General features: G+C 37.1%; 1 protein-coding gene across 1 annotated transcript in view; it reads left to right on the top strand.

The window, feature by feature from the left end:
- BOD1L1 (biorientation of chromosomes in cell division 1 like 1) overlaps positions 1–21,849 on the top strand; it is a 38,990-nt gene that overhangs the window by 7,398 nt on the left and 9,743 nt on the right. The window contains exons 7-17 of the mRNA XM_072334598.1: positions 449–572; positions 1,593–1,737; positions 2,511–2,586; positions 3,614–9,749; positions 13,326–13,393; positions 14,592–14,661; positions 17,201–17,244; positions 18,145–18,232; positions 19,143–19,222; positions 19,866–19,935; positions 20,847–20,920. Of these exons, the coding sequence (XP_072190699.1) occupies positions 449–572; positions 1,593–1,737; positions 2,511–2,586; positions 3,614–9,749; positions 13,326–13,393; positions 14,592–14,661; positions 17,201–17,244; positions 18,145–18,232; positions 19,143–19,222; positions 19,866–19,935; positions 20,847–20,920 (6,975 nt within the window). The remainder of the gene's footprint in view (positions 1–448; positions 573–1,592; positions 1,738–2,510; positions 2,587–3,613; positions 9,750–13,325; positions 13,394–14,591; positions 14,662–17,200; positions 17,245–18,144; positions 18,233–19,142; positions 19,223–19,865; positions 19,936–20,846; positions 20,921–21,849) is intronic.

Below are 21,849 nucleotides of genomic sequence, written 5' to 3'. Positions count from 1 at the left end.
AAGGTCTTTATTTTGCTTATGCATTTGAGGTTCATAGAGCTGGAAAAAAAGGAAAATAGTAGTAAATCAGTCATGCCTACCTCTCTTTAATTATTTTATATCTGGGAAGAAAAAAAAAACTGCAAGGAAATACCTATAAACTATGGTTTCTTCTGCTTTTTTTCTTTTATGTTAATATTTATATAAATTAGGTGTCTTCGTTGAAAAAGTAGTTTTGGTCTCCATCTGCTGTATTGAGCAGCAATGCAACTCTTTGGGACTCAGCTAGTTTCACCTTACAGGAGTGCTAGAGGATTCCATTTACTTTCACATAAATCTTTCAAAGTACTATTAGTTTTTTTTCTTTGCCTCAAACCAAAGCATTCTGTTTTCTGTAGAATTTCTGTATATCTATAGAATATTCTTTGACCTAATGATAAATTGTCTTTTCTTCCTTGTGTATCTCCAGGCCAAAGAAAAAGAAGAGAGACTCTTAAGAAGACGAATGAATAGAGAGAGACTTGAAGAGAAACGTAAACAGAAAACTGCGGAAAAAACAAAGTCCCTGAAAAGTGGAAGTCAAAATGCTAAAGGTATGAATATTTTAACCTTTTTTTTTTTAGGTTTTTTTTTCTTTTTTTTTTTTTTTAGTTTTTTTTCTTTTTTTTTTTAGTTTTTTTTTCTTTTTTTTTTTTTCCTTTTTTTTCCCTTTTTTTTTTCTTTTTCTTTCTTTTTTTTTTTCTTTTTTTTTTCTTTTTTTTTTTTTTCCTGTTATGGTCAAAATCCCTTTTGCCAGTTTAAGTCAACTTTCCCAATTCTGTTCATTCTGAGCTCCCTAGGCCCTTTGCTGTGAATAGCCTTGACTCTGTACAACACTGTTTATCGGCTATTATAAATGTTAGTGTGTTATCAGTGTTGTTTTTCTCATAGGACCAAAACATAGCATCATACCAGGCACTCTGAAGAAAATAATTACATCCCAGCTGAAACTAAGATGATCTTATTTTAGGGAAAATGGCTTACAGGATAAAATGATTGACAATAGGTCTCCCTTCATTGCCCTTGAAAGTCCAATGTTTGAATAATCTGATTTCTGGTTTCAGTATATGCATAATTAAATTGCTTGATTATCCATGGCTATATTGCTTGTATACATTATAGAATCATAGAATTACCCAGGTTGGAAAAGACCTTGAAGATCATCAAGTCCAACCGCTGCCTAACCAGTACCCTAACTCTAAAAACCCCTCCACTAAATCATATCCCTGAGCACCACATGCAAACGGCTCTTAAACACATCCAGGGATGGCGATTCAACCATCTCCCTGGGGAGTCTATTCCAGTACTTAACTACCCTTTCTGTAAAGAAGTTCTTCCTGATATCCAACCTAAACTTGCCCTTGCACAACTTGAGGCCATTTCCTCTCGTCCTGTCATTTGTCACTAGTGAGAAGAGACCTGCCCCACTCTCACTGTAAGAACCTTATATGTTATATGTAATACGTTAGTATTCTTCACTATTCTTTAGTACTGTGTACTGATTTCAGTTATATTACTGCTTTAGCAATAAATGTAAGGTCATAATTATTTCACCATTTGTGTTTTTATTTCAGGAAAAAGTGGCTTGAACTTGGAAGAACCATCAACAAGAAGTCTCGAGTCAAAAGCTACTGGAACCAGCATTAAGGATGTGCTTAAAGAACAGAAATTCTTAGAAAAAAAAGTAGCCTTGAGCAGAAAAAGAAAAAGAGATTCAAGGTATCTGTGTATTTACTCAAAAGAACTGAAATCTTAGAAATTCATTTTTGTAGATTAAGTAAATTTTCAACTTTGCAGTTGGCCTTACTTATTTAAACAATTTCTTTCTAAGATATTTGGTTGACTTTGTTACAAACAAGTATAAAGTTATGGCTGCTTAATATACTGCAATTCAGCAGCCTTTTTGTGACTTTTTATGTACAGTATAGTAATGAAAAGACATGAGAATGAACAGCTGTTAGATGTTTGTGCATCTCGTAGGAAAGAATGTGTGATGCATCTCTATTAACTTTCAGTTTTGGATCTGTCAGAGTTTCTAGCACATATTTGACATTTTGTATTCTATCATGTTTGCTTTGTTGTTTTTGTTTTTACAAGCTTTCCATTACTACATTTTCATTCACTTACTTTGTTTTCTTGACTTCATTAAGGATGTAAGATTTTTTTAAAAAAATCAGATTGATAGTGTTGAAGCTAATTGAATGCTTGTGTGTGTATTTATAATTTCCACATACACACACATTAAAAAAAGAAAAAAAATTCTCTGCTTTAAAGCAGTGTTGCTCAAAGTACATCTATGAAGTGAGTACACATAGTTTGGACATGCTGTATAGTTGAAAGTTTTGTAACTCATGTTCTGCTTCGGTATTTCAATGTACATTTGTCTCATCTTCAGTTTTAGGAGCAAGCAGAGAGTTTACAAAGTCATGTTAGTTTTGAGTTGCTTTTTTTTTTTTTTTTTTCCTGATTGCTTGTCTAAATACCTGTTTCAGGCATGTTGAAGATAGTTGTAAAAAGAAATTCGAGCCATCTGAAGATGATTCTAAGGAAGTGCAAAAGACAAATGAGGTATGTGTCTCTTTAGGCTAATAAAATTAATTTCAGAAAGAACTGCTTTTAATTGCAATAATGTTTGTTCATACCAAACTACATACAATACTGCAGCATTTGTTCTTATGAATTGTTCTTTTCCTGCTTTTAGTGCTCTAACATTACTAGAATTCAGAAAACAAAATTATGGTAAATATTGGGGTTGCATTGTTTATGTATTTGGTACTGAATCATTTTGTACTGGAAGGGAGGGGATTTGAGCTGTAATGTATAAAGCATGTTGGACTTGATAAGGAGCAAAGGCAGTCTTACCTGTAAAGGCTTGGTAAGTTTGATCTTCTTGAACTTTTCCTTGGGAAGTTGTAACAATGTAGTCTGACTAGTAAAAGAAAGAAGATTTTTAAGTTGAGTTTTTAGTGACAACATTATTGCCAAGAAGGTGATAGGTAGAAGTTTAACTAGAAGTCTAGAACTACCTCTTATGAGTTTCTGGATTTTGTTTAAACATTGTAACAGATTTCTGAAGCAACTCATGGAATATTTGAAATCACAGAATCATAGAATCACAAGGTTGGAAAGGACCTATGAGATCATCTAGTCCAACCGTCCTCCCTTTACCATACCTACAGAAAACCCCTAAACCATACCTCCTAGCTCCCTGCCCAGACACTTCTTGAACACTGCCAGTGATGGTGACTCCATCACTTCCCTGGGCAAGGCTATTCCAGTGCCTGACCACTCTCTGAGAAAAAAAAGTTCCTTCGTATGTCCAGTCTAAATGGTTATTATCCATCTATTCAAAATTGTTTTTAAGAGGGAGAGGTCACTGTATGAAGAAGTCAAGCAGACTGTTAAATTCTGCTTCTTTTGGCTTTCCTACAATAGCAATTAGTTGAAATAAGATTAGTTTTTCTCATCAATTCTTATTACAATAAGTGGGTTCCCTATGATATTGTTTTTAAAGTTAATTTGCCTTCAGCAGTTGTCAGTAATGTTGCAGAGGAACTCTAACATCTGCCTACATATATTTAACTTTATTTTGCAGACTTCTGAAAAAAATTCTTCAAAAGAATTAAAGCATAACCTTGTCAAAACTGAAACCTCTAAACCACTGAGAAGGCTGTCAGAATCAGTACATTCAGCTGAGGAAAACAAAACTGATTCTAAAGCGGAAAAAGAACATAAAAGAAAAATCTCCACCTCTCTTTATACTGAAGGAATCCAACAGGACATTGAAACAAAGGACCCAAAAAGACAACTGGAAAGAGCGGAAGCCAATACGGATGAGCTACAGAAGCAGAAAACTGTATTTAAAAATGAAAAACATCCCAAAAAAGATAGTGACACAGAAATGCAACATATGAGAAATGCTGCCAGAAAAGAAGCCAAGTCTTACAGAGATAGAAATGAAAAGGAAATAACATCATTAGAAGATAAACTTTCTTTAAAGCACAAATGCAAAGGAGATAGTATTCATAAATCTGTTGAAGATGTTGAACTCCATTCTTCTGAGAAAAATTTGAAAGGAGAGGATGGTACTCAGAAACATAATCAACAAATGAAGATTTCGTCAGATGACAAATCTGAAAGAAAAAGTAAGCACCGAAGTGAACGGAAAATATCAGTAAGTGGAAAAGATGGAAAAGGTGTTTCTGATTCCACTTTAAAAGCTGAAGAGTTACTTCGTAAGGAAAATAAAAAAGACAGGCATCTCTCAACAGAAAAATCAAGAGCAGAATACAAGTCCAAAAGGTCTCTGAGTGATTCTAGGCCACAGAAGGATTCTATAAGTGCCTCAAAGCAACTTGCTTCTGCATCGCACAAGAGAAGTGAAAGTTCCTCGGAAGAAAAACATGAAATGAAATCAACTAACTCTGACAGTAACTTGAAACAAGAAGATGGTGTTCACAGAGACAGACGAAGATCTAAGAGCCTTGCAGAAGACAAAATTTTATTGAAGTCTAAGTCAAAGAGTCATAGTAAACAACTGAAAGCATCTGAAACAGAATTACAGGAGAATGTAATGAAACAAGATACTGGACAGAAATTGGACAAAGATAAGAACATGGAAGAGAATGATACAGATAAACAACACAATTCCAAAAATGAAGATAAAATATCTGAAGAGAGTGGTGCTGATTTTGAGCTTGAGAGTGGAATGCAGTCAACTCAGGTATCACAGAAAGACTCCAGTCACAGAGTTAAGTTACACTCTGCAGAAAGAGGATCAGTAAAAGAGAAATGTAGAGGTGATAAAGATTTAAGTAACTCCAAGCTAGAAAGAAAGTTCTCTGTTGATGGTCACAAAAGCAGAAGCATAAAGCACAGTAACAAGGAAATAAAGAAAAAGGAAGCATGTGCCAAAGTGGAGGATAAAGATATAAAGGAAATGGATGGTGGACATGAAAAAGTAACGGGTGTCACAGTGGCAGTGGATAAAAAAAGTAAAAAGGTATCCTGTGAAAACAGAAAAGGCAGTGTATCAAACCACAATTTGCCTGGAGTAGAAAAGCAATCAGTTGGTGCAACTATAAGCAGCTCTCTTCCAGTCCCTCAAAAATCAAATATGAATAGTGATGACTTGTGTTCTGGTCATGAGGGAGAGATGATGGAACTTGATTTGGATGAAACAAAAGTACAAGAAGAATCTATAATGGAAGGAAAAAGTATTCTAAATTCAGTCCAAGCCACAGATGCTAAACACATGGCAAAAGAAAAAATCTCTTCTGCAAGTAAGGAGTTAAAACGCAGCTTGGCAGATCTTGAAGCTTCTGAATCAAAGTTTGTGGCTGCAGTTGAAAAAGCTAATAAACAAGAAGATATCCCCAATAAGCAAGTTGGTGCCTTAGATGCTTTATCCAAACAAACGTCAGTTGATCAAGGACTCTGTAAAGAAGGAGCTTGTAAAATGAGTGTTGTATCTGGAAAAAGTCATAGAATCTTACTGAATGCTCCCAGTAAGGATCGAACTTCAGAAGACAGCAGAAAACCAAAGAATTTTAAAACTGTGATAAACTCTAATTCAGATAATGTTCCTTTAGCAATTAAGTCTCCCAGAGGAGATGCTGCTGATCAAAAGTCCATGGGTATGGATATCTCTAACTTTACACATTCTTTGGATAGTATGTCTAGTACATCTAAAGAGGAATGCCATAATTCAGATGGGACTTCTTTGTTTGAAGATGCTGCAGCTTCGAAGAATGATGCAACACAGGTTGTATACATGGAACAAGAAGACAGTGTAGTGTTGAGTTCTGTTATGGAAGGTGGTGATGACAACACTAAGACAAACAATACAGGAAAAGATAATGAGACACCCCATCCTGATGAGCAAGCAATGGAGAACAGTACAACTGGCTCACCTATTCAAGATTATGACAAAACATCAAAATTAGAAAGCAGTCCAAGAAGTGAGTTGAAAATAAAAGAGGAAAGCTTGAAGTCTGGTGTGACTGAAGACTGTGGACATGTACCAACAGAGGAACTTCTAAAAAAACTGAATAAGAAAGGAAAAGAGTGCTTGAATACAGATTCCACAAAGGGAGAAAGAAGCACAATGATGGATAATGTGAAACAGAATGAGACACGTGATACTTGTGCTGTGATACAATCTTCCTCTGTATTAGCATCTAAAGGAGATCCTGAAGAAACAGTCAAAGACTCTGTTCCAGCTACTGGACAGGAAGGGAATAGTAGCATAGAAGATAAAAATGAAAGCAGTGCTGTAGGTACCAGTGCAGGAAGCAGTAAATTTAGTTTGTTGTACAGCAGTGTGCAAACAGTTCCAGCCACTGTGATAGGAACTAGCACAGAAAAGATTGAGAGCACTGTAATGGCCTCTAGTTCAGGAGAAGAAAGAGCTGAAGGTGCATCACATTCTGAAAAGGGAAGTGATGCTACAACCACTTGCTCAGAAGAAGAAAGTGAGATGGCATTAATCTGCACGAGCATAGAAGCTGATGAAGGTTTCACATCAGGTGTATGGGTAAAAAGTGGTGAGGGGAATAGTTTCATTACAGGAACAGATGTTGATGAGTGTACAGTTACAGCAGCAGAAGAAGGTGGTGGCAGTGTTGTTACTGAAGGATTAGCAGAAAGTGAAAGCTTTCTAACAAGTACAAAAGAAGAAAATGATGACTGCACTATGGTTGATGCAGAAGAAAGTGGTAAGGATTCAGTCAATGAAAGTGGAGTAGAAAACGAAGGTAGTGTGAATAGTGCTGGAGCAGAAGAAAAAGATGATGCTGTAACTAGTGCGGGCTCTGAAGAGAAGCGAAAGACCTTGACTTGTGGAGGTGCAGGCAAATTAGAAAGTTCTGTGTCCTGCTTAGGTGAAGTGGAGAGTGATGGTGCTGTAACTAGTGCAGGTACAGAATCAGGTGAAGGATCAACAAGTGGTGACAGTTCAGGTGAATTTAGGGGCAATATGAGAGCTGGCCAAGTAAAAGAACATGAAAGTACTGTGACTTGCACAGGTGCAGAAGAAAGAAGTCATAACTTCATGTGTTCAGTTACGGGTACAGATGCCCAGGGAGAAGGTTCTATAAGTGGGGCGTGTGTTGCTGTGGTCACAAATGACAGTGCCACAACTGGAACTACTGGTGACAAATGTGAGGATACTATAAATGGTGAAAGTACAGTGACCAGCACAGGCATAACTCCAGAAGATGATGCTGAAATTTCAGTTGTCTGTACAGGACTAGAAGACAGCAATGAAGGTTTTGCAGTTTGTTTAGATACTGAAAAATGTGAAAGTGCAATGGACAGCACAGGGACAAAGGAGGAAGCTAGTATCACAATAGTCAGCATTGGTCCCTGTGATGATGAAGATTTCGTGACTAGCACAGGCTCAAAAGAAGAAGATGAAGAAGGTGAGGATATTGTGACCAGTACTGGAAGGGGAAATGAAGAAATTGAGCATGCTTCTACTTGTACAGGATCAGAAGGTGAAAATACACTAATTTGTATAGGTGCAGAAGAAGGTGAAAGTTCCATTATCTGCATAGTTGCTGAACAAATGGAAGCTGAATCAGGACCGCCTGGCACAAATATAAATAAGCTTGCCATTGACAGCATGACAGATGCAGAGAAAGAAGCTAATTGTGGCACAAACTGCAAGAGTGCTAAAGGGATAGCTGAAAGCAGTGTAACCAGTGCAAGTGCTGATGATGAGGATGCTGTGGCTGCATGCATAGAAAAACATGAAAGTACCTTAATTTCCTTAGATACTGAGGATTGTGAAGGCCCCATGACTAGCGCTATGACTCTGCAAGATAGAGGTCAGCCTGGTGCTGAAGAGCATGAGAATGCCATGACCTTTGGCAGCAGAGAACTTGATGGCTCTATAAGTAGTGCCATTCCAAAGGAAGATGAGAATTCTCTTATTTCTGCTGACAGTGAGGAAAAAATTAAAGGTGATGTCATCTCTACCAGTACAGTAGAAGGAAGTGATGCTCCCTTATATTCAGCTATAGATGCTGAAGAAGGTCCACTTACTGTTGCAAGAGCAAATGAAAGTGGGGAAAACTCTATGATCTCAGTCGATGCTGAAGGCACAGAGGTGCCCATGCCCAGCACAGCTACAGAATTTAAAGAACGCGTGCTATCTTTTAGCAGTAAACAGGACAAAGATGAATGCACCATGATTTCCACTAGTATTGCAGAAGAATTTGAAGCTCCTATGTCTAGTGCCGCTATTGAATACAATGGTCAGCTCCCCTCTGTGAAAACAAAAAAAATAAATGAAAGTCCTGTGGTTTCTATAGGGACAGAAATATATGATATTCCCATGCCCAGTGCATCCAGTGCAGGAGGAGATGATGAAAGTCACACAACTGCTAGCAATAGAGAAGAAAAAGATGAGTGTGCTATGATTTCCACTAGTGTTGTGGAAGAACAAGTAATCCTGATGTCAGGTGAAGTCACAGAGGAGATGTCAGGTGAAGTCACAGAGGAGACAGTCCAACATATCTCAGAAACAGAGTCTAAAAATGAAACCGTAATGATCTCTACAAGTACAGCAGAATGTTTTGAAACTCCTATGTCTAGTGTAGCTGTACAAGACGAAAATAAACTCACTGCTTCAGAAACAGAAGGGAGATATGAAGCTGCTGTGATCACCACAAGTATGACAGAAGAATGTGAAATAGTCCTGATAAGCACAGCACCACAAGCTGAGGGTCAGCTCCTTGTAGCAGAAGGAGATGAAGAGGATATCTCTCCAAATGCATCAGAAGAATGTAAGATTGTGGAGACCACTGCTTCTGTAGATGAACAGTTTGGACTAGCTGCTTTCAATACAGATGCAAGAGGCAAAGGTTCTGTGATTTTTGTGGGAGAATGTGGAGGTCCTGTTCTAAGGGTTGCCACCAACAGTGAAGATCAGGATGATGCTTCAAGTATAGGAGACAAAGAAGAAGGGGCAGTGATCGCTCTGAGCACAATGGAAGAATGTGATAGTCTCTTCACATTTACTGTCATAGAAGAAAGTCAACTTGATGCTGAGAGTTCAGAAGTAAAAGACAAAAATGAGGAAGTTTTTAATACTGCTAACCAAATTGAATGCGTCCTATCAACTGCGGGCCCAGAAAAAAGCAGTAGTTCTTTGCTTGTCGTTGATCAAGAGAGTGAGTCCCATGAAAGTGTTGTGAGGGAAGCATCAGAAGCATCTCAGATGACTGTAGACAGTGAAATCACAGACACAGATGAAAATTCAGTCAATATCATGAACGTAGATGAAGCCCTTTGTGTGGAGATTAGTACAGAGTCTGCTCTGAGCCCAAGTCCTTCCTCAGAGGTAAATGAGGATGATGACCAAGCTGAACGTGTGTTGCATGAGGATGTTACATCAGAACTCTCTTGCATCATTTCAGAAGCTTCAATAGAGAGTGAAACATTAAGGGGTATAAACTATAACTCAAATGTACTTTTAGAAAATGAGTTTTCTGAAATAAGGACTCCACTGCCTGCGGAACAGACTCCTTCCTTAGTTTCTGCAAGTGAATTAACTGTAAATAACCACAGTGAAGAGACCATAGAAGCAGAATTGGGGGAGGAAAGTGACTGTCCTGTATTGCATGTGGAAGAGCTATGTGGCAGTGATGGTAAAATGAACTCAGTCAAAACAGATGATACAGGGATTGAAGTTACTTTTCAGAAAAATAATAAAACCTTTAATTCAGGTAAGGATTTCTGTGGGGTTCTGTTCTCTCTTGAGTTTATAGATGTCCTTAATAAATACTTTTTACCATGACTAGAATTAGCAGTAACTTATGCTGTTCAGATATACCAGACTTTTTTGTAGTTTGCGAAGTACCTGCTAATTTAATTATGAATTGATAAAAATTGTTAAGCATGTAATTCTGTCAGTATCAGGGTGACTGAAGAAATCAGTATCTGAGGTTTCTTGGAAGAAATGTTATTATCATAGTATCATATCATAGTATCATAGTATTGTGCAAGTTGGAAGGGACCTTAGAGATCATCGAGTCCAACTCCCGGGATTCGAGCCCTCTGTGTAGCAGAGCGGCACTTCTACCCCCTGCTCCACAGGGGGGATTCGAACCCGGGCCCCCTGGTGTTGCAAACGGGAATTCTACCGCTGCGCCACCGGAGGCACACCCGCTGCGCCACCGGAGGCACACAATGTTATGTACACAATGTAGTAAATGTTATTAGACTGCAGAAAGGTTATTAAAATGTATCAACTTAAAATTATGAGCTAATATGTTGTTTGCAAGAGGTAATTGTCATGGAGTTATAAATAGGTTTTGTTACCAATGTTCAGAAATTCAAAAATTCTTTTACAGGAAGGAGGATGTTCAGCACTTTAAAAATGGCAACTTTGTAGTGATCTGTGGAGATCAAGAATGACCATCCTTAATTATAACTGCAGATTTTCTCAGATATTTAGATTCACTCTCTTTATAGAATCATAGAATTGCTTAGGTTGGAGGGAACCTTGAATATAGAATCATAGAATCATAGAATTACTCAGGTTGGAAAAGACCTTGAAGATCATCAAGTCCAACCGCAGCCTAACCAGTAGCCTATCTCTTAAAAAACAACCACAAAACAATACCACAACAACAAACCTCTGCTAAATCATATCCCTGAGTACCACATCCAAGCGGCTCTTAAACACATCCAGGGATGGCGATTCAACCACCTCCTTGGGGAGCCCATTCCAGTACCTAACCACCCTTTCTATAAAGAAGTTCTTTCTAATATCCAACCTAAACTTGCCCTGGCGCAACTTGAGGCCATTTCCCCTCGTCCTGTCACAAGTCAGTAGTGAGAATAGACCTGCCCCACTCTCACTGTAAGAACCTTTCAGGTACTGGAAGACAGCAATAAGGTCTCCCCTCAGCCTCCTCTTCCTCAGACTAAACAGCCCCAGCTTCCTTAGTCTCTCCTCATAGGGCTGATTCTCCAAGCCCTTAACAAGCCTCGTTGCCCTTCTCTGGACCTGCTCCAGTACCTCCATGTCCTTCTTGTGCTGAGGTGCCCAAAACTGGACACAGTACTCGAGGTGAGGCCTCACCAATGCTGAGTACAGGGGCAGGATGACTTCCTTAGTCCTGCTCACCACACCATTCCTGATACAAGCCAGGATGCCATTGGCCTTCTTGGCCACCTGGGCACACTGCTGGCTCATATTCAGCCGACTGTCCATCAGCACACCAAGGTCCCTTTCCGTCTGGGAGCTTTCCAGCCACACCTCCCCAAGCCTGTAGGATTGCCTGGGGTTGTTATGACCAAAATGCAGGACCCGACACTTGGCCCTGTTGAAACTCATTCCATTAACCTTGGCCCATCGATCAAGTCTATCCAGGTCTCTCTGTAGTGCCCTTCTCCCCTCAGGCAGATCAACACTCCCTCCCAGCTTAGTGTCGTCTGCGAACTTACTGAGGGTGCACTCAATCCCCTCATCCAAATCATCAATGAAGATGTTAAACAGAAGCGGCCCAAGCACCGAGCCCTGGGGGACGCCACTTGTGACCGGAATATCATCTGATATCATCTGATATCATCTAGTTCCAACTCACCCTGCTATAGGCTGGGTTGCCACCAACCACATCAGGTTGTCCAGTGCCCCATCTGACCTGGCCTTGAACACCTCCAGAGATGGAGAATCCACAGCCTCTCTGGTCATCCTGTTCCTGTGACTTACCACCCTCTGAGTTTAAAAAAACAAACTCTTCTTCCTAATATCTGACCTAAATCTCTGTATTACTTTAAAGCCGTTCCCCCTTGTCCTGTCATTATCAGACTGTGTAAAAAGTTGGTTCTCCTGCTTGTAAGCTCTCACTTCAAGTACCGGAAGGCCACAGTGAGATCTGCCTGGAGCCTTCCCTTCTCCAAGCTAAACAAGTCCAACTCCTTCAAGCTGTCTTCATAGGAGAGGTGTTCCAGCCCTTTCATCATCTTCATGGCCCTCCTCTGGACCCACTCCAACAACTCCACATCCTTCCTGTACTGGGGGCCCCAGACTTGGGCATGCTTACACTGAACTCTTAGACTGAATTTTCTAGATTCTTTTCTTGGTGATACACTAGTACACTTGAAATAGTCATCCATAATGTTAATAGAGGAATTGGGCAATGATCCTAAATAAACAAATATTTTAGGTCAGCAATGATTTTAGATCTCTATTATAGGTACAACACTTGTGGTAGCATGTGGCACTGAGAATGTGATGGCACTAGGAACATCATGTTTTATGTCTAGTTCCATTTTTCTCAGAAGTTTATTATTTCAATTGAATTTGCATGGTTGCAAGTTCCTTAAAATACTACATAATGCGCATTCTTCTGTTTTCAGCCTTTCTTATTCTCGAGATTGACTGCAATGCCATGTTTAGGAAATAATAAATTCTTTAAAGATCAAGTTCATTGTAAATTTTGGAGGAATTAAATGGTAGAAAAATCAGTCGAGAAATGGTCCAATTTTTGTACACCAATGGGAATGGACTGCTGTTCAAATATTTATTTTAAAATGCTTTTCCTTTTCATGCTTGACTTTGCTGTTGTTTCAAAAATGCACTAAAATTTTATGGTGTGAGTTTGGGTCTAGTTTCTCAAGGGTTGGTTTTAATCTCTAGTTGCCTTTGTTTATAAAATAGGTGCCCAAAATAGCTGTATAAATCATACAAAGTTTGTGTCTGCATGGCTTGTTTTTCAGATGTTAAAAATGTGCAGTTCCTGTATGGAATTAAATGCGTGGGGTTTTGAGGTTTTGTGAAACAGGCATCACTGATGGGAGGTACTGAGTCTATGAAAGTTGGATAATTTCAGTGGTTGTAGTTTTATAGCTTACGGGTTTAGTCCTAATCATCACTTAAAGAAAAAATATTATTCTTAGCATTAACTTGTACCTGTATTCATTAATACAGTGCTAATTTGCTATTAATAATTGGGTCAGAAAATCTGTTGATGTTTTCAGAGGAAAAGCAAGAAAAATAAAAGCAAAGTCAGAAGCAAGATGGTAAATCCTGACAGCCTATATTCATCAGTCTTCTTGTATTTAAGGAAAACAGAAGTGTGTTCTTGTAGATGCTGAGTTTTGTTTTGTTTTTGAACTGGTTTGCTGCAGACAAACTTGTTGTGGTTTCCACTGCCTACAAGATGAGGCTGTCCTTGCATGCTGTACTTGTGAGATGATGCTAAAGGATAGTGTCCTACTGTAGCTGAATACAGTACTGAGCTAAATACAGTGTAATGTAATCGAATAATTTCAACATGTTTGTATTTCATTAGGCAATAATGGAGCTTTACCAAAGTTGGCAGAAGAGCTAGAATTTGAAACTAACTTGAGAACTGAAGAGGTATTTATGATATTTTGAATTTCTTCACTGTTTCTTCTATGGTTTTAATTTCTAAGATGACTTAATTTCTGAGATTACTACTAAACCTTTTATTTCTGTTCAATAAGAACTGCATTCAAAACTTAGAGTTGTTTTTTTCAGAACTTTCAGCTGTATTCTTTTAAATAGTTGTTGTTAAAGTCATGTGATGTCCATGTTATTATGTGGTAGAACCATTTCCCTTCCTTAGTTGTGTTTCCTTCCATGACAGTGATATCCAAAATTGTTTTTTGTTAGAACTAGTTATACTGCACACTTGCTTGTTATATTACTTGTAAAATAGTTATGTATGCGTTAACACTTATGTTTGGCGGTCACTTGTTCAATGTTTTGAAGTGGTATACAACAAAATGAATAGAAGTGCATGTTTCATCTGATTCAGAGTATGGTTCAGGAACTCACAAGCATCTCTATTAGGGCTACCTGGGGCTTGCATAGGGCTGCTGTCTTCAGCTCCAGGGCAGACCACCTGAGTTTTTCTGAATCATCGTTTTAATGTCTGAAATGCATTTCAGAAAAACCTGAGTCATCTTTGATCTAGTAGGTTTATTGATTTGAGGTACCCCCTGCAAATGGCTTTTCTATTTGCTAGCATAAGGTAGTCCTACAGTCAGTATGGTCATATTCACATGGCACTGTGTCTGAGTTTACAGTGTCTAGACTTGACATAATGCTACATGGAGTTAAGTATACTTATCCATGCATTTTCAAGATATAGCTGATTTACAGCTTGAATTAAAAAGAGAAGTGGGGAAAAAAAAGGCACAAGTTGGGAAGGCTTCACTATACTTTGTTCTGCTTTGCAGTTGCATATTTTTCTCTATGTGAATGTTTCTGTAATACTTATCATGACTGGAACTCCTCTCAGAGTTTTGCACCTTGAATTCCTGTGGTTTCTCTTGAGATCAGTTTGTTAAACTAATCTTTTCTTTACTGTACCAGCTTTAACTCTGAAGTCAAGCTCATGGTATTACATTGTTCCACAGTAATATGACTAATTTTTGTCAGTCTGTTATTAATATTTGTATTACTATCTTAAGAATGCTTTTGAAGACTTGTACATCATAAAGCAATAGCCATTATTACATGAGGGAGGGTAATGAAATATATTTGAACTAGATGCCTGTCATATTTTTGTTTCCTTTCATCTTGTGTTTAGCCACCACGGCCTGAAAGTCCAAAAAGTGAAGAAGTATATGTGGATCTTCATATTAAAGAACTACAAAAAGGTAATTCTATAAATCTATTTCTAGATTTGATATATACTTTCTCTAGAGAGATTGAAGCAAAGCCTGCAGAAACCTTTGTGGAAAGGCTTCTAGGAGTTCACATTGCTTTGGGACTTGTGTGCCTTTGCATTTGGTTTGCAAGGAGGGAGGTGAATAAATCTTCTACTAGGAAGTATTAAAAGAAAGGTGAAAAGCATTTAGTATTTAAAAAAATTAAAGCAGTCTGCTAATGTTTTATTTGATATTAATAAACATTTGAGGGAGGAAAAAGGAGGTTTGCTCAGATGGAAATACAGTAACTTCCCAAAGAGTGACTTCTTTCTGAACTTAGCATGTCCTTGTTTCTGGCATTGTGAGAGGTGTTTGGGGGATGTGACAAAAGTAAGTGGTATATGATCAAGTCAGAATTAACAGGAAGATTTTTATTTATGTATTTACTTGTTGCTGTTGTTCTGTCTGGCTCTCCAGAAGATGAAAGTGTTTCTGGTCACCTACTGAAGTTTGAGGACTTCTTATAAGTAGGTAGTTTCCTAGCTAGAAGTCTCAGTCAACTCTAGGTCTCTACTCAGTAATTCCTTTTCAATGCATAATGTTATTCTTAAATGGGGGAAGAAAAGAAAAAGCCCTCCTTTCCAGAAATACATTATTTTAAAATGTGTTGCAGTTGTTTGGCTTTCTTATTAAAGCAGAAACAAACCCATGCTTTGTTCCCATCTTGATGGATTTTGTGCTCCAGATGCTTTACTGAGATGTTTACAACACTACCAGATGAGAGCTAATCTTCAGTTGGTGGAGTAACAAGCAGAACTAAAATGAATTCCAGGAGGTACCAGCAGTACTGCTGTATAGAGTCCAAAGAGTTGAAAGATGCATTTCTTCTTATAGAATGTTGTTGAAAGCATAAATTGAAAGGACACGCTGCAACTCTCACTTGTAAATTTTTACATGTGTACCAAAATAATTGTTTACCAAACAGGGAACAAACTGAGTAAGGTGATACGTGTGTTGTGTCGAGTTTTAGATATCTTTTTATTCTTGAGGTAGGTCAGGTTGTTAGCATATTGAGTTAGGTATAACTCAGTATATGAATATTGAGACGTGTTCTGCTCACAAGAAAGAAAATGTAAATCCTGAGAATGAATTTAGAAGATTGTGGACCTTCAGGACACCAGATCCAAAACTATAACCAGTTTTTTTCTACTCTGAGGTTTGTTCCAAGGGCCTGAAAAACTGTGTCACGTTATATCATGCAGTCATGCAGCAGACAATACTTATATTTTAAAATGTGCAGATTGAACTAGCTGTGATAATTTTGTTCCATGTAAAATGTTTAACAAAAATCCATTTGTTGTGTAAATCATCTTGGTTATGACACACACAGAGTAATGCTTCGTAGCTCTTCATAGAGTTTTTTACTTCTACCATACAATAATCTTTATACATATATATATATCACACACACACACATATATACGTGTATATATATATATGGCCCAACGTACGTAAAAGGAAGTTGTTTAAAAGACAAATGTGTGTCCTGTCATGAGTATGAACAGCAGACACAGTAGTTTAGTAGTCCAAGATTCCTTGGAATGTAAACAAATCATCGCTGTTTGAGTGGGTAGGATCTAGCTCTTCATTTGATGCTGCTTTAAAAATTGGAAGGTATTGTGCAACTATACTGTATAGCTGTGCATAAATTGTTCCTAAAACTTGGAAGATTTAAGAAATCAGCTACATGTTATATAATGTTGTATATATAAGTGATTCCATTGTATTGTAGGTTTGTGTTCATATTGCAACTGAAAGGAAAAGTGTTTGGACTATTTTAGCAGCTGTATAAAGTAAAAATGCGAACCAGATTTAAAGGATTTGCAGAGCCTTCTTAAAGAACAACCTTTTTATGTTTGTTTGTTTGTACTTACATGAAATAGCTTTAAAAGATGCAAAGGACTCATGAGTATCAATAATTTATAAATATTTTCCCGATCCATGTGGTATGTAAGGGTATGGCTCTGTTTTATTAGATGCAATTTTAGTCCAATAGAGCCTAGAAATCCAGCAACTTCTGTGTGCACTGTATCACTGAAGTCACTGCTACAGTTATGTAAGCATCAGTTCTCTCCCAAGCCCAGTCTTACATCTTAGTTTTCAGCATATTTTGCTTCATCCTATGATGTAGCATCTAGATTTGTGATGGACAAAACTCTGGATTAAACAAATGCCAGAACTAAATGTGAAATTTCAGAGTTGCAAGGTATTTTAAAGGTCACAGTGTCCTGATTGACTGTGTTTTAGCTTTGACGTGATTCTCAGCTATTCTGTGCTTTGGAAAACCATATTCTTTGTTTTTTAAGTTTGTCAGATGTGGTTAAGGAGGTGATTAATGTGCGTGGGTGAATCATATTTCCAGTAGCGAAAATAAATTGTGTAGTTTCAGGTACTTCAGAACCCTTTCAGAGAGGTGAAGTAGAAAATACTGTCATACTTTCCTATTGCTGAACATTTCTGATTATTTTTTTTTAATTATTTTTAATAGAATCACTGCAGAAGAATAGTGCTATAGAAGGAGAAACTATTCACGTAAGATATATTCAATTTACTGTTTATGCTGCTTTTATTTTGCTTGCATTTACTTCTATTTACACGAAATATTCTTTAAAAGAAAATACTGTTTCTTGTATAAGCAGAGCCTATATATATATATTGAGGCTGTGCAGCTGTGTACATTAATGCCCAATTACTCTTGAATTTAGTAAATAAATCTTGTCTTATTTAACAGTCTATGACAATCCCATGATTGTTAGCTGATAGAAAAGCTTAATTGACCTCCTTGAGAACAGAGGACAAAAAATGGGGATTATACTGGGACTTGAGTAAGAACTAGAAAGCTGTTCCTTTGATGCAGTCCACTGCAATCATACAAGAACATGGAGCCTGTAATGATAATAATGATGATTAGGAAAGTTAAAATATCAAGTTTTTCTTAGGGAGCAGAAACAAGATATTGAATACAGATGACAAGAAAAAAAAAAGTTTGATTTCTTTAACTTGATTGTAAGTTATTAACTATATGTATATTAAATTTGCCATATTCCAGTGCTGGTTGGTTCTGTTTTGGTTCTAGTAAGGCATCAGTTTTGATCCTGCATATAGGAGAGCGTAGTTATTTTAAATCTGAAAATACTTGATGTAAGTTGCTATGATAAATTGCTTTTACAGCACATGATTGGATGCCTAATTAAAACTAAGCCTTTTTTCATTAAAAAATCTGAAAATGTGACAAGTCAGAAATTCTTTCATGATAATTTTTTGAGCTCTGTGAATGAACTGCCTTTATAATACCACTGTCTTCCATTTTGGTACGTGTTTTATTTAAAAGTAGTTAGTAACAATACCTTTTTTTCCTTCTGTGTATATAAACTTAATGGTGGAAAGGGGGGGGAAGGTGAGGAGTTACATTTCTTTGTATTTTATTCAAAGGTGGAAAACCTGGACAGCCAAGTAACTGAAGATCATCAATCTAGAGTAATAGAACGTACAACTTCAGGAATGAAGGATGAAGAAAAATGTAAGTGATACAGAGCTACACAAATATGTGTAAAGCCTTGCTGCTGCAAAAGAAAGTCCTGCTGTGATCAGTCCGTAAAGCTCTCTTTTGGAGGAAAGTGTAGAGTGAGGAATTTCAAAATCCAAAGCAATTAATCTTTTTTTAAAACCAGCTCAGTATATTTGATATAATTTGTAATATTTCTGTCAGTTTATGGTGACAAATTCAGTAGTACACAAGGGTTTAATAGTAGCTTTTTTAATCATAGAAGCAACAATTTATTTTTAATCTATAAAATAATTGCTAATTTTATCATTAAAAGAAAAAAGGAGTATAGAGCTGAAGAAAGCTGATCATCAGTCATTCACCGAGCTTTGTGAGGCTGTTTTTTTCCTATTGCTAGACTGAGACGACTGACATCCTTGTGTAGAATCAGATGAGAAGGAAAATAGTCCTTTGAATGGCCTAAATATTTAAGTTAATTTATTCATTTAGATATTTTGCTAACATAATCGTTATGGATCTATGTGTTATCTATCCAAGCTCAGCTCTTAAATGCAGGAAAGACTTACTGCAAAAAACTTTACTATAAGGTTGTTTTTTTTCTGCATCAGAACAACAACAAAAATGCGTTGGGCTAAATAGTTTCTTTGGTAACTCTTTTTATTCTGCTCCTAAGAATGTTGATTTCTTCAAGTGTGTGATTAGAAACCCTGCAGTATTCATTATAGTGTACCTCATAGCACTACCTGCTTTTTCTGGTTGTAATGTAATTTTTTTATATTCCTTTATCAAGAGAGGGTAACCTAACTTTCTGTTCATAGTTTTGCAATTAAGATGTTGCTTTTTGATTAAAAATCTTTTCAGTGGTGCGCCGGTATAAAAGCCATTAAAAAAAAAATCTGACAAATGAAGTTGTTTGTTTTTACAGGCAGCCAGCTGATTGCTCAGGATGTAGGAAAGGATGATGATCCAAGTCAGTGTTCCAGAACAAAACTTAGTAATATCAAGGTATTTTTGAGAACATTTTTCTTTTTTAATGCTGTGTAATTGTAATGTGAATAAGACCTTCAGTGTTTATTTCTGTAGTAGTTTATTTTGTGAGGTATTTTCATTTTTAACTGTTAATTATTCTTATGTTGTGTTGAATGGAAAGTGACTACACAGTGCCAATCAGCTTTCAGAAAGTACTCAAAAAAAAAAAAAAAAAAAAGGTAGAATTGTTGTATTATACAGACATATCGTAGAGCATCTCTGATGTGTTGTGGGCCTGTTGGCACTGTAGTTAAGAGCTTAGGATCATGTGAAGTACCACAGGGTTCTTATTGTCCAGTTAGTTCACCATCTTGATGGTTGTACTGATCTGAGATCTGCAAAATGGTATCGGACTTGACCTGAGTTCTGTATTTGCACTGATCCCCTTTGGATCAGAACAGATACTTAATGAAAAATAATCTTCCTTTTAAGAGAACGTGAAGAATATATTTTGCTTTATCTCACCTATTGATTTTGATTAAGGTTCTCAGCATCAAACTTTTCAAGAGATGCTATAAAATCTTGAAGAAAAAAAAATAACTGCTCTTTTTTTCTGAATGCAAGTAACTGACTGTAATCTTTAACTTGTAGTAAAATACTATGTTTCAAAATAATGCAGGAAATTACTCCATATGATGCAGCAGAAGTCTCCAAGTCTCCACCTCCTGCAAGTGCTGTGGAAGAAAAAGGTAATGGAAATAGATTATCTGTGCAATTTACTGACCCCATACTGAATGCTCGTATTATTTGAATGTTTCTGAGAGCAATGAGAAAACCAAACCCAGACAAATAATTGCATAAATTCTCTAGTTGTGTTCTGTTGCTGCTGTCTAATAATGCATTATTCTTAGTTCCCTTAATTGTGAAAGTAAATGTGATGTTTCTGTTGTGAAGATAGACTGACCCAAATAAGGAGTTATGGGGGATATTATGCATCCTCTGTGGTGTGCCTTCTGGGAAGCCACTTGCAAGTAGACAATTGGAAAAGGATATAGCAAGTTCAGGACATGGACAAGAACTTCTAACTCAAACCAATAGTAAACTCTTACTACTGGGTCATTCTAAGAAAAAATCATGACAAATGTACCGTCAAAAACAATCATGTTTGTTTATGTAGAAAAACCAACCAGGAAAGAGTGTACGAGTTAAACTGTTGTAATTGACTTTGTAAAAGCACCTTTAAAATAGAGTCATAGCCACAGGGCTAATATTGACTCAGATGCAACTTCATGCTGTCTTTGTGTGAATACAGTGAGAGCTATTAACAGTTGTGCGCTCTGTTGAAAAATTTGAGACTGTTTAGCAATGAGCTTGTATCCTCAGGTTACCCTTTCAGGGAATGTGAGAGGAAATTAAATAGTAGTTTGCTGAACTTTGATTTAAATTAAAAGTCACTTCTGAATCATCTAGTGTCAAGGAGGCATTCTGGCAGTCAAGCATACTGTTGCTACAAGATGGATGTTTATAGGGAGGTTGAATTTGAGGCCATAGAGTGATGCAATGCTTCCAGTGCAGGGATTGTGGCTTGTACCTTTTACCTTGTCTAATAAAATAAAGATGCACAGTTTTTTGTGTTTTTTTTCTTTATGTGCATGTGAAGATGAATTTACCGTTGAGCAGGAAATGCTTGAAAAGACGAAACAGAGCCTAGAATCAAATGAAAATTCTGTAGAGGTGAGTGGTCTTATGTTAACTAATTGAGATCATGTCAGTTCAGACAGAAGACAAGTACTTTGTATTTTGCTGACAGCAATACTGAAATTCTGATTCAACCTGTGTGTAAATAGCTGTAGGAGTTTTGTTGAGTTTGATATTCTAAAGTACCAAAGGTTCTTGTATTTATTTGTCACAAAGCATAAACATGCACCATAAGACATCAGTGGTTATTATTAACATAGAAGTAATTTCCTTTCTGCGTTTAATGGTGCTTACAAACTCTACATACAGTAACTGGGTAGGACTGTATACAAATCATGCTTCCTGGAAACTTCATAATTGACATGTGGACAGTTGTATCACTTCATCAAATCCAAGCTCTTTTTTATTATCTTTTAACCATATACTTGTGATATTCTGCAGTGGTTGTTATAAAAGTAAGTCTGAACATATCTTGAGAGTAAATTGTTGTGTGATTCTAGAAGTGGACACAGTTAGAAAGACTTGTGTTTTGCCGCTGCATTGAAAATGGCTTTTAAAAGTTAAGGAATAAATGGCTACATTTGTAGGCTCAGGGCTTGAGTCACCAATGCAGGGATCAGGGCACCTCTAGATTTCTATAAACACTGAATGAGCCACTTAACTCTCTTTCATGTAAAGAGGAGCAATGGGTCTGTTATTGGAAATACTCAGACCATGTTTGTTACTCGTCGGTGTCCTTAATAACATAAGCTGCAACGTCTTCAAAGTAGGGAGCTTTTTTCCTTTTTTTCCCCTCCTTCAGACTTAAGGCCTGATGTTTGTAACAAGCTTCACCAATCTTTGGGGTAATTAGGATACTGACTATTAAGTAGCACTTCCTCAGCTGTTAGATGTAACCATACTATCTAGAAAAAGATATCAGACTGGGAGTTCTCTTAAGACTGAAAAAAACATGGTGAGATGTA

The sequence above is a fragment of the Excalfactoria chinensis genome, chromosome 4, assembly GCF_039878825.1.
Source record: "Excalfactoria chinensis isolate bCotChi1 chromosome 4, bCotChi1.hap2, whole genome shotgun sequence".
In the NCBI taxonomy this organism is placed as follows: domain Eukaryota; kingdom Metazoa; phylum Chordata; class Aves; order Galliformes; family Phasianidae; genus Excalfactoria; species Excalfactoria chinensis.
This window is presented reverse-complemented; position numbering and strand designations above follow the sequence as displayed.